The sequence below is a fragment of the Erpetoichthys calabaricus genome, chromosome 15 (genome assembly GCF_900747795.2).
Source record: "Erpetoichthys calabaricus chromosome 15, fErpCal1.3, whole genome shotgun sequence".
NCBI lineage: Eukaryota > Metazoa > Chordata > Cladistia > Polypteriformes > Polypteridae > Erpetoichthys > Erpetoichthys calabaricus.
The window spans coordinates 84317783-84330936 of record NC_041408.2 but is presented as its reverse complement, the minus strand read 5'-3'; the positions used below and the strand labels follow the sequence as shown (position 1 = coordinate 84330936).

General features: G+C 41.5%; 1 protein-coding gene across 4 annotated transcripts in view; it reads left to right on the top strand.

The window, feature by feature from the left end:
* The window catches only part of adgrb3 (adhesion G protein-coupled receptor B3), an 872307-nt gene that overhangs the window by 321199 nt on the left and 537954 nt on the right, over nt 1-13154 (top strand). For all 4 annotated transcript variants that reach the window (XM_051919125.1, XM_051919127.1, XM_051919124.1 and 1 more), the window contains one exon: nt 2247-2408. In XM_051919125.1, the coding sequence (XP_051775085.1) occupies nt 2247-2408 (162 nt within the window). The remainder of the gene's footprint in view (nt 1-2246; nt 2409-13154) is intronic.

Here is a 13154-nt window from a genome sequence, read left to right as displayed (position 1 = left end):
TAAATTATTTATTGATCAGTTACTCCCCATCAGGTGCCATTCTGAATAGAGGATTACTGTTATTGCCTAAGTGCCGCCCGCTGATGGAAAAGAATTCATGCAAATGTATTGTTCAGTTGTCTCTACCAGTAGAGCCGCAACATCATTAGGGTTCACGGCTAGAAAAACGAGGCCTGTATGGTGGTGTGGTCCTTAAAAAGCAAAGTTTGCCTCTTCAACTCTGCCAGCCGCAATATTTGAATTCAACAAAAGGAGGTCTTTATAAGGATTAGTGCTTTAACATTAAAGTCCTGAACCCCCAGTTAACACGGTGTGCACTCTTTATAGCTTGAAAATCGTCCCCTCTTAGCCGTGTCGTAAATCAGTCCCAAACTGCTCAGCCCATAGCAAACAAGAGTCGGGTCACGTCTGGTGACATTCTGGTGACCCTTAGTGACCAAACATATTATCTGCTTTATTGCTTACAGAGATCTTTAATTGCCTGACCTTAAATTCCAAGATACTCCTATAACAAATAAACAGGACATCAGTCACATCACCTCCTAAAGACCATATCTTATGGGTCTGATATACTGAATAAGTACCTATAAAGATAAAGATTCAGGTTAAAACTTAAAGAAAATAGCTAGTGTGAAACTATTTATATTATATTATAACTATACTATACTATTTATATACTATAACTATTTATATTAGCTGCTGGAGTATGTGAATTTCCCCTTGGGATTAATAATGTAACTATCTAATCTAATCTAATGTATTTAACGTACATGTAAATTGTAATCCAGTTCATTACTTATTGTTAAACAGCAACATATATTTTCTGATTGATAGGATTTCAAGTTAACAGAACCGAATGCAAACTCTGGACAGAGACGTCCAGTCGCTTCACATAAACACAACACAAAATGAGCAGATTCACTTCTGCCTGACTGTGTGACCCTGAGCAGGTTTGCTCATCTACTTGTCCTTCAACGATAACTAATATATACAATATGTGAATAATTTAATGGCATCTTGATCTTCAGTGCAATCATATGGGCTTTAATAAACTGGTTATTCACACAAACCTGCCTTCTGAGAAACCAAGTTAACACCCGCAGATCTCCCTGTGAGGAACCCGGCCATGTAAACCCTTCACTGACTGACAGTTAAGGACTGTGGAGTCTGCGCATCTCTCTACCTGCATCTTTTTCAATAATATTTCAGAAATGAACCAATTTATGTTCGTAAGCTGAATGTACAGTGCTAAGCTCAGCACCACAAGCTCGAGAGCAGCAGGTTAACACGTAAAAAGTAACAAGCCAAATAGTCCAAAAACTTATTAAAGTAACAAGTAACCCAACGCAATAGCTGCATTGTTCTTATCCTAGCAGCTCTTGATGTTACGCAAGAAACACCCGTACCACCATGGCACTCCTTAGCAGGGCCAATCAGAAAAGAGTGTGCAAATATTGAGAAAGTGTCACTCTAGCCATTTACAATAGATAGATAGATAGATAGATAGATAGATAGATAGATAGATAGATAGATAGATAGATAGATAGATAGATAGATAGATAGATAGATAGATAGATAGATAGATAGATAGATAGATAGATAGATAGATAGATAGATAGATAGATGTGAAAGGCATTAAATGATAGATAGATAGATTTATTTTAGTATAGTAGGCAGGGATAGATAGATAGATAGATAGATAGATAGATAGATAGATAGATAGATAGATAGATAGATAGATAGATAGATAGATAGATAGATAGATAGATAGATAGATAGATAGATAGATGTGAAAGGCATTAAATGATAGATAGATAGATTTATTTTAGTATAGTAGGCAGGGATAGATAGATAGATAGATAGATAGATAGATAGATAGATAGATAGATAGATAGATAGATAGATAGATAGATAGATAGATAGATAGATAGATAGATAGATAGATAGATAGATAGATAGATAATACTTTTTTGTCTCAAACGTGAAATGAAATCTTGTTATCTTGTTATCAGCACACTGATGCTTTCTGCATAAGGCTGTCTCCTTCAATATGTTGAAATTATGAATGCTTCTAATTATATATACTGTGTACAGTTTTTTATGCATTACATTTTCTTTTAATCATTAGATTTTGTGTTTCTTTCCTCTTTCTTGTTTGATCACTTATTTGTGTGTATATTCTTCTGTCACTTGAAGTCAAACCTGCCCTGCTCACTTTTAACGGATGTCACTTTTCTTCTGTGCAGGTGACTCTGGAGCTGAAGAGTGGTCCCAGTGGAGTTCATGCTCTGTTACGTGTGGTCAAGGGTCGCAGGTGCGAACCAGAACTTGTGTATCACCTTACGGGACACACTGCAGCGGCCCTTTAAGAGAATCAAGGGTTTGCAATAACACTGCCCTCTGTCCAGGTAGTGTTAGTCGTAGATGGTTGGCTCTTACGTTATTCTGTGTCACTAATGACAGGCTTTTTTTTTTGTTAACCATTTCATTTCTTATGTTTGTTTCATTATTTGAATTGTGTAAGTCATTGAATCACTGGGGTTAATTAAGGACCAAAATATGTCCTTTTCAATGTCCAGTGTTGAACAAGTGACAAGTGACGAGCTGAAATGATTTGCTTGAGTTGCGTTGTTGTAGCCCCTGAGGTGTACTTGGGGCTCTAAAGGTCCGTGTGTCACAAACTTTAGCCGTCTGAAGAGCCCCAGAGCCTGCTGTTCATTTGTGGTGGGTGTGTGTGTTTCTTCCTCAACATCTGCCCAATTTATTATGGCGCCTTTTCTGTTTTCAATTTGTAGTTTGTCAAATGCTATTATTTCTCTCTGTTGTGATATTTAGCAAACAGACTAAATTCTCTCTTCAATGAACAAGCTGATATTGAGCATTTTTGAGAAATGATGTAGAAAACTGATGACCTCCATTGCTTTCTCTGAGCGCATTCAGTTCAAAATTGTCATCTATAACAGTAGGTCCATCGATCAGATACACCATGTGACCAAATGTTTGTGGACACCTGACCATCACATCTACATGAGTTTGATGGGCATCACGTTCCAATTAATATGGAGTTGGCTTCTGAAGTTCTGGGGTGTGTCTGTGGGAATTTGTGACCTTTCAGCCTGAAGACCATTTGTGAGGCCCTGTTCTGATGTCGGATGAGAAGACCTCACTCATAATTAGCATTCCAATTCATCCCAAAGGTGTTCAAGAGGGTTGAGCTCTGCATGGCTTGTGTTTGGTTTTATGGGCCTGTTAACAACAAAACGCCTGAATTCAATCAATTGGAAGGGCGTCTACATACTTTGGGCAATGTTGGGTATTTAGATCTTCAGAGTGGATTGTTTTCATTAAGAACTTCCTCCAATTTGATTCACCAACCAAAACGGCAAATCGGCAAGATGGTCAACAGCCATAACACCTGCACTGCGGAAGAGGTCATCCACCTGAAGCTAAGTAAGTTCAGGCCCAGGCCAGTACTTGGAATGGGAGACCATCTAGGAGGTCAGGGCTCTGTGGACACCATTTAAGTTCCACCATGCTTTCTGGACCTGGCGTTGTGTACACAGTAAAAGTCAGGCTGGAATTGCAAAGGGGTCTTCCTCAAACTGTTGCCACAAAGTTGGAAATGTACAGTCGCGGCCAAAAGTTTAGAGAATAGCCCAAGTTTTAGTTTTCACAAAGTTTGCTGCTTCAGTGTTTTTAAATCTTTTTGTCAGATGTTTCTATGGTGTACTGAAGTGGAATTACAAGCATTTATTAAGTTTTAAAGGCTTTTATTGACAATGACAAGAAGTTTATCGTTCTGGGGGCAACTGGGCGGCAGACAACTCGGCGAAAAGACAACTCGGCAACAGACAACTCGGTGAAGGACAACTCGGCGACAGACAACTTGGTAAAAACACAAGTGGGTGACAGACAACTCAGCAAAAGGACAACTCGGTGAAAACACAACTTGGCGAAAGACAACTCGGCGAAAAGACAACTTGACGACAGACAACTCGGTAAAAACACAAGTGGGCGACAGACAACTCGGCAAAAGGACAACTCGGTAAAAACACAAATGGGCAACAGATAACTCGGCGTAAGGACAACTCGGTGAAAACACAACTTGGCGAAAGACAACTCGGCAACAGACAACTCGGCGACAGACAACTTGGTAAAAACACAAGTGGGCGACAGACAACTCGGCGAAAGGACAACTCGGTGAAAATACAACTTGGCGAAAGACAACTCGGCGAAAAGACAACTTGACGACAGACAACTCGGTAAAAACACAAGTGGGCGACAGACAACTCGGCGAAAGGACAACTTGGTAAAAACACAACTTGGCGAAAGACAACTCAGCGACAGACAACTTGGTAAAAACACAAGTGGGCAACAGACAACTCGGCGAAAGGACAACTCGGTGAAAACACAAGTGTGCGATAGACAACTCGGCGAAAGGACAACTCGGTGAAAATACAACTTGGCGAAAGACAACTCGGCAACAGACAACTCAGCGACAGACAACTCAGTAAACACACAAGTGGGTGACAGACAACTCGGCGAAAGGACAACTCGGTGAAAACACAAGTGTGCGATAGACAACTCGGCGAAAGGACAACTCTGTGAAAATACAACTTGGCGAAAGACAACTCGGCAACAGACAACTCGGCGACAGACAACTCGGTAAACACACAAGTGGGTGACAGACAACTCGGCGAAAGGACAACTCGGTGAAAACACAAGTGTGCGATAGACAACTCGGCGATAGGACAACTCGGAGAAAATACAACTTGGCGAAAGACAACTCGGCGAAAAGACAACTTGACGACAGACAACTCGGTAAAAACACAAGTGGGCGACAGACAACTCGGCGAAAGGACAACTTGGTAAAAACACAACTTGGCAAAAGACAACTCGGCAAAGGACAACTCGGTGAAGGACAACTCGGCGACAGACAACTCGGCAAAAGGACAACTCGGTGAAAACACAACTTGGCAAAAGACAACTCTGCAACAGACAACTCGGCGACAGACAACTTGGTAAAAACACAAGTGGGCGACAGACAATTCGCCGAAAGTACAAATCGGTTAAAACACAACTTGGCAAAAGACAACTCGACAAAAGACGATTTGGCGACATCCTTTACCAGTTAGGTAATAGTTAGGTTCAAAGAGATTTTTTAATGATATTTAAATGACAACAGATGGCGCCGGAAAATCCACAGAATCACCTGCTTTATGAGAGTCCCGATACGTTGAGAGTAAAGATATTCCTTAAGCCGTACTCGCAGGTTACCTTTTGTATTCTAAATAACGTTATCATACGATTACAATCAATACAATTTATATAAAGGATTAGCAATTTTGGTTGCAGAATATAATGTAAGATAGAGTTTGTTTCATCTGCAGAATAAAGTTCGTTCGTCAATTATATAAATTTATTTTCAACATTTTAAATCACGTTGTCATTTAAATATAATTAAAAAATCTCTTTGAACCTAATTATTACCTAACTGGTAAAGGATGTTGCCGAGTTGTATTTCGCCAAGTTGTTTCTTCATCAAATTGTCTTTCGCCGACTTGTCTTTTCACCGAGTTGTCTTTCGCCAAGTTGTCTTTTTTGCCGAGTTGACTGTCGCCCAGTTGCCACCGAACCGAAGTTTATTCAATATTTGCGGTGTTGGTCCTTCTTTCTTTTTCAAGACCTCTGCAATTCGCCCCAGCAGGCTGGCCATCAACTTCTGGGCCCGATCCTGATTGATGGTAGCCCATAATCAACACTTGGAGTTTGTCAGAATTGGTGGGTTTTGTTTGCCCAACCACCTCTTGAGGATTCTCCGTGGGATTAAAGGTCTGGGGAGTTTCCTGTCCACAGACCCCAATTGTCGATGTTTTGTTCCCCCGAGCCACTTACTTATCACATTTGCCTTATGGCCTGGTGCTCCATCATGCTGGAAAAGGCATTGTGGGTAACCAAACTGTTCTTGGATGGCTGGGAGAAGTTGCTCTCGAGGATGTTTTGGTCCCATTCTTTATTCATGGCTTGGAATCGGGGGGGCACCACCAGTGCAGAGCTGGCTCAGGAATGGCAGCAGGCAGGTGTGAGTGAGGCGAAGACTTTTGGAGGATGGCCTGGTGGGTGTCAAGAAGGGCAGCAAAGATGCCAAGAAAAACATCAGGGACAGATATTATGCTAAAGGTACAGGGATAGGACTGCTGTGGGAAAGTCACTTTCTCTGATGAATCCCCTTTCCGGAAAAAAGAAAAGGTGAGTGGCGCTACCATCAGTCCTGTGTCATGCCAACAGTAAAGCATCCTGGGACCATTCATGTGTGGGGTTGCTTCTCACTCACAATTTGGCCTAAGAACACAGCCATGAATAAAGAATGGGACCAAAACATTCTCTGAGAGCAACTTCTCCCAACCATCCAAGAACAATTTGGTGACCACCATGATGGAGCACCGGGCCATAAGGCAAAAGTGAGAACTAAGTGGCTCAGGGAACAAAACATTGACATTTGGGGTCCATGGCCAGGAAACTCCCCAGACCTTTAATCCCATTGAGAACTTGTGGTCAATGAAGGGGCGGGTGGACAAACAAAAACTCACCAATTCTGACAAACTCCAAGCATTGATTATGCAAGAATGGGCTTCCATCAGTCAGGATTTGGCCTAAAAGTTGATTGACAGCATGCCAGGGCAAATTGAAAAAGAAGGGCCAACACTGCAAATATTGACTCTTTGCGCAAACTTCATGGAATTGTCAATAAAAGTCTTTGAAACTCATGAAATGCTTGTAATTCTACTTCAGTATACCAGAGAAACATCCAACAAAAAGATCTAAAAACAATGAAGCAGCAAAGTTTGTGAAAATTAATACTTGTGTCGTTCTCAAAACTTTTGGCCATGGCTGTACGATGGTCTAAAATGTCTTCATGTGCAGTAGAATTGACAGTCCACCTCACTGATGCCGAGGGGCCCAGCTGAAACCCTGAAAAGTAGCCCACCTCCCCCAAAATGGACAGTAGACACCATGAAGAAGTTGTCATGGCATCTCCCAAGCCCAGATTGGTCCATCAGACTTCCGGATCGTGAACCTCCAGAGAAGACCCTTCCCCTGCTCCAGTGCCCAATGGCACCACTCCAGCTGACACCTAGCATTGCCCATCAAGATCTTACACTGCTCGGCCATTGCAACATCTCATATGTTGACATATGCAGCTTCTCAGCCCATTTCATGGAGTTCCCAATGGAGAGTTCTTGTGCTGATGTTGCTTCTCGAGGCAGTTTGGATCTCTCTTATGAGTGATGCTCCAGAGGATAGGCCATTTTGTGCACAATGCACTTCTGCACTTGGCGGTCCCACTCTGTGACTTTGCCTGGTCTGTCCCATCATTGTTGAACTGTTGCTGCTCCTCAACACCTCCACGTCACAATAACAGCACTTACAGTTGACCAGGGGAGATCTAGCAGAGCAGAAAGCTCACATACTGACGTGTGGCAGCGGTAGCTTCCAGTGACAGTGCCACGTTTAAAGTCACTGAGCTCTTCAGTTGTAGACCCTTTCAGCTTATCAGTGGAGACTGCATGGCTAGTGTTTGGTTTTATGGGCCTGCTAACAACGAGATGCCTCAATTCAATCAATTGGAAGGGCGTCCACATGCTTTGGCCTATGGTGTGTATTTGGATCTACTCAGTGGACTGTTTTCATTAAGAACGTCCTCCAATTTGATTAACCAACAAAAATGGAAAAGGGACAAGATGGCAAACCATGGTTTAACCATAGTTAGGAGACCATCTAGGAAAAGCTTGGGTTGCTGCTGGAAGAGGTGTTGGTGTTGGCACTTACTCTGTGTTCTGAATGTGAATCCCAATGCCCCCACTGCAGTGATATAAAAATGGTGCCATCCTTCAGATGAGACGTAAAAACGAGGAGCTGACTCTATATGAGGTCTCTGGGCCTCCTTCGTAAAGACTAGGATGGATCCCAATGTCCCAGCTAAATTTCCTCCCACAGTTTGGTCATTCTGGAGACAGTTAGGTAGGATAATCCTGCATTGAGGGCACCAACTGCACTTCAGAAGACGCCATCCACCTGAAGCTAAGCAGGCTCAAGCCCAGCCAGTACTTGGATGGGAGACCAACCAGGAAAAGCTTGGGTTGCTACTGGAAGAGCTGTTGGTGAGGCCAGCAGGGGGCGCTTACCCTGTGCTCTGAATGTCAATTCCCAATGCTCCAGTGCAATATCGGGGACACTGTGCTTTAAAAATGGTGCCATCCTTTGTATGAGATGTACTGTAGAATCGAGGTGCTGACTCACTGCCTGCATCCTGCATAAAAAGTAGGATGTATCCGAATGTCCTGGCTACATTGCCCACCACGGCCTGGTCATACTGGCCCCCTAATCATCCCCTGTCTCTGATTGGCAAGCTAGCTATAGCTAGTTATATCTCACCACTTAATAGCTAATGTGTGGTGAACGTAGTGCCGCAAAAATGGCTGCCGTCGCATCATCCAAGTGGATGCGACACATTGGTGGTGGTTGAAGTGGCTCCACACTCACTTTGTAAAGCGCTTTGAGTAAAAGACCCCCTGGGCTTCCTTTAACAAGAGTAGGGACTATTCTGATGTCCAGACTAAATGGCACACCACGGCCTGGTCATTCTGACCCCCTCTATCTATCTATCTATCTATCTATCTATCTATCTATCTATCTATCTATCTATCTATCTATCTATCTATCTATCTATCTATCTATCTATCTATCTATCTATCTATCTATCTATCTATCTATCTAATCATCCCCTGTCACTGATTGGCTGTCTCTCTCACCACTTCACCACCTAACAGCTCACGTGTGGTGAGCATACTGGATCAAAAATGGCCGCCATCACATCATGTAGGTGGATGCCACACATTAGTGGTGGTTCAAGTGGCTCCACACTCACTATGTAAAGTGCTTTGAGTAAAAGACCCCCTGGGCATCATTTAACAAGAGTAGGGAGTATCCTCATGTTCTGGATAAATTGCACACTACGGCCTGGTTATTCTTAATCATCCCCTGTCACTGATTGGCTGTCTCTCTCGCCACTTCACCACCTAACAGTTCATGTGTGGTGAGCATACTGGTACAAAAATGGCTGCCATCGCATCATCCAAGTGGATGCGACACATTGGTGGTAGTTGAAATGGCTCCACACTCACTATGTAAAGCACTTTGAGTAAAAGACCCCCTGGGCATCCTTTAACAAGAGTAGGGACTATCCTGATGTCCAGACTAAATGGCACACCACGGCCTGGTCATTCTGACCCCCTATATCTATCTATCTATCTATCTATCTATCTATCTATCTATCTATCTATCTATCTATCTATCTATCTATCTATCTATCTATCTATTATATAGTGCCTTTCCTATCTATCTATCTATTATATAGTGCCTTTCCAATCTATCTATCTATCTATCTATCTATCTATCTATCTATCTATCTATCTATCTATCTATCTATCTATCTATTATATAGTGCCTTTCCAATCTATCTATCTATCTATTATATAGTGCCTTTCCAATCTATCTATCTATCTATCTATCTATCTATCTATCTATCTATCTATCTATCTATCTATCTATCTATCTAATCATCCCCTGTCACTGATTGGCTGTCTCTCTCGCCACTTCACCACCTAACAGTTCATGTGTGGTGAGCATACTGGTACAAAAATGTCCGCCATCACATCACATCATGCAGGTGGATGCTACACATTAGTGGAGGTTGAAATGGCTCCCCACTCACAATGTAAAGTGCTTTGACTATTGAAAAAGGTGCTATATAAATGTAAAGAATTATTATTATTATTATTGGGTCGGCACGGTGGCACAGTGGGTAGCACTGCTTCCTCGTAGTTAGGAAACCTGGGTTTGCTTCCCAGGTCTTCCCTGCGTGGAGTTTGCATGTTCTCCCCGCGTCTGCGTGGGTTCCCTCCCAGTCCAAAGACATGCAGGTCAGGTGCATTGACGATTTTAAATTGTCCCTAGTGTGTGTTTGGTGTGTTTGCCCTGCGGTGGGCTGGCGCCATGCCCAGGGTTTGTTTCCTGCCTTGCGCCCTGGGATTGGCTCCAGCAGACTCCCCTGACCCTGTAGTTAGGATATAGCGGGTTGGATAATGGATGGATTATTATTATATCTTAGAGAGATTAGGCAGCATGTAAGAGATTACCAGGTCATCAGTTCCAAAGGGCACTAATTTGGCCCATTTGTAGCTTTTAGTAATCATACTAATGGCAAAGGTTATAATTCATTTTAAACAAATAAAAAGTCCGTGTTCTGCATCCATTTGTTGTCTTTTCAAAGGGGTGCACTGTAATGGCATCGGTGTTTCCTGCTGCACCAGAATGTGTGCTGATGCTTATTTCACACTGCAATCCCTGAGGCTTTTAGTGCTGCCTGTCCACTTTGCTGACAAAAGGCCTTAATGATGCTAATCACCATTTACCGACGATGTTATTGCATTTTTGGAATTCATTTGAATGCACGGTTATCTATTTATGTATTTAGATGTGTGGTCAAGTAAGCAAGTGGATAATTGACTGAAAGATAATTGTGATTCTATTTTGTCGAAGTAATCTATTGATGTCCAGCATAATTAAGATAATTACATTAGGATCAGGATTGTTGTCCCAGTCATGGCGGTGCTGTGCAGGGAGACAGAAAGAAAACGTGGGCACAAGGGACATATCTGCAAGAGGGGCTGCTTATACAGTCATATGAAAAAGTTTGGGAACCCCTCTTAATTCTTTGGATTTGTGTTTCTCATTGGCTGAGCTTTCAAAGTAGCAACTTCCTTTTAATATCTGACATGCCTTATGGACACAGTAGGATTTCAGCAGTGACATTGTTTATTGGATTAACAGAAAATATGCAATATACATCATAGCAAAATTAGACAGGTGCATAAATGTGGGCCCCCCAACAGAGATATGACATCAATACTTAGTTGAGCCTCCTTTTGCACATATAACAGCCTCTAGACGCTGTCCTCCTATAGCCTCTGATGAGTGTCTGATTCTGGATGGAGGTATTGTTGACCATTCTTCATACAAAATCTCTCCAGTTCAGTTCAATTTGATGGACAGCCTGCTTCAAATCATCCCATTTTTGTCGATGATATTCAAGTCAGGGGACTGTGACAGCCATTCCAGAACATTGTACTTCTCCCTCTGCACGAATGACTTTGTAGATTTCCAACTGTGTTTTGGGTCATTGTCTTGTTGGAATATCCAACCCCTGCGTAACTTCAACTTTGTAACTGATGTTTGAACATTATCCTGAAGAATTTGTTGATATTGGGTTGAATTCAAGAAAGTGTCAGAGCTAAGAAATGAAATTACTAGAATAGATGAAGAACAAGCCAGGCGTCCAAGTAAAGCTCTTCACAGGAAAAGGCAGGCCCTGCATACAGAACTTAACATCTTAACAACTAAAGAAACTGAACAACTTATTTATAAGTCTAGACAGCATTACTATGAACACGGAGAAAAAGCTAATAAGCTTTTAGCTCAACAAATTCATAAACAAGAAGTTCACAATGCAATACCAGTTATCACCAACAAGAATGGAGAAGAAATCATCGACCATAATAATATAATGCACACATTTAGAGATTACTATAAGTCTTTATATTCCACTGAGCCCAAAGAAGACAACACGCAATCTAATGCATTTCTGGATAATTCACAAATACCACAAATAGATGCTTTAAGTGCTGAGGAACTGGATAAACCTCTAACGCTAACAGAATTACTAGACGCTATAAACTCACTACAAAGCGGGAAATCATCAGGCCCTGATGGTTACCCCGTAGAGTTTTATAAGAAATTCTCCACTCAGCTAGCTCCACTCTTATTGGCAACATTTACAGAAGCTAGAGACAACCAAATACTACCTCAAACATTTCGACAAGCATTAATCACCGTCTTTCCTAAACAAAATAAGGACTTGTTACAATGTGCATCATATAGACCAATTTCACTCCTGAATAATGATGTTAAGATACTCTCAAAAATCCTAGCTAGAAGGATGGAGAAAGTGCTGCCCTCGGTAATATCACAAGATCAAACTGGATTTATTAAAGGCCGACACCTATCTTCAAATCTCCGACGCTTGTTTAATGTTATATATTCACCAGCAAAATCAAACACCCCAGAGATATTACTATCATTAGACGCAGAAAAGGCATTTGACATGATCGAATGGAATTACCTTTTCACTGCATTGGAGAAATTTGGGTTTGGCCCGAATATTTGTGCTTGGATCAAACTACTGTATACCAGTCCAGAAGCTTCAGTTTGTATTAATAACATTTGCTCAGACTACTTTAAACTAGAACGTGGTACCAGACAAGGATGTCCCTTGTCGCCACTGTTGTTTGCAATCGCTATTGAACCACTGGCGGTTCACTGCCGATTTTCTTATCAGATAAAGGGGATTATCAGAGAAGGACTGGAACAGAAAATTTCTCTATATGCAGATGATATGGTCTTATATATATCAGACCCAGAAAACACTGTCCCCGCTGTTTTAACAGCACTAACAGAATTTCAAAAGATATCTGGTCTTAGAATTAATCTGAATAAAAGTATACTCTTTCCAGTGAATTCACAAGCATATAATATTAGATTAGACACCCTACCTTTTACCATAGATCAGTTTAAATACCTAGGGGTAAATATCACAAGTAAACATAAAGCTCTTTATCAACAAAATTTTGGCGTCTGTATGGAAAAAATTAAGCAAGACTTGCATAGATGGTCAACCCTTCATCTCACTCTAGCCGGAAGAATTAACAGTGTTAAGATGAATATCCTTCCTAAACCTCTTTTTTTATTTCAAAACATTTCAATATATATCAATAAATCGTTTTTTAAACAGTTAGATTCAATAATAACCTCATTCATTTGGAACTCAAAACACCCACGTATCCGAAGAGCGGCCCTACAAAGACCTCAGGCAGAAGGTGGCATGGCTTTACCTAATTTTCAGTTTTATTACTGGGCAGCAAACATACAAGCCATAAAAACCTGGACACAAATAAATGAACATACACAGGCTTGGTCCGCAATAGAAGTAAAATCCTGTAGTACTTCTTTATATTCCCTGCTCTGCTCTCCAATAA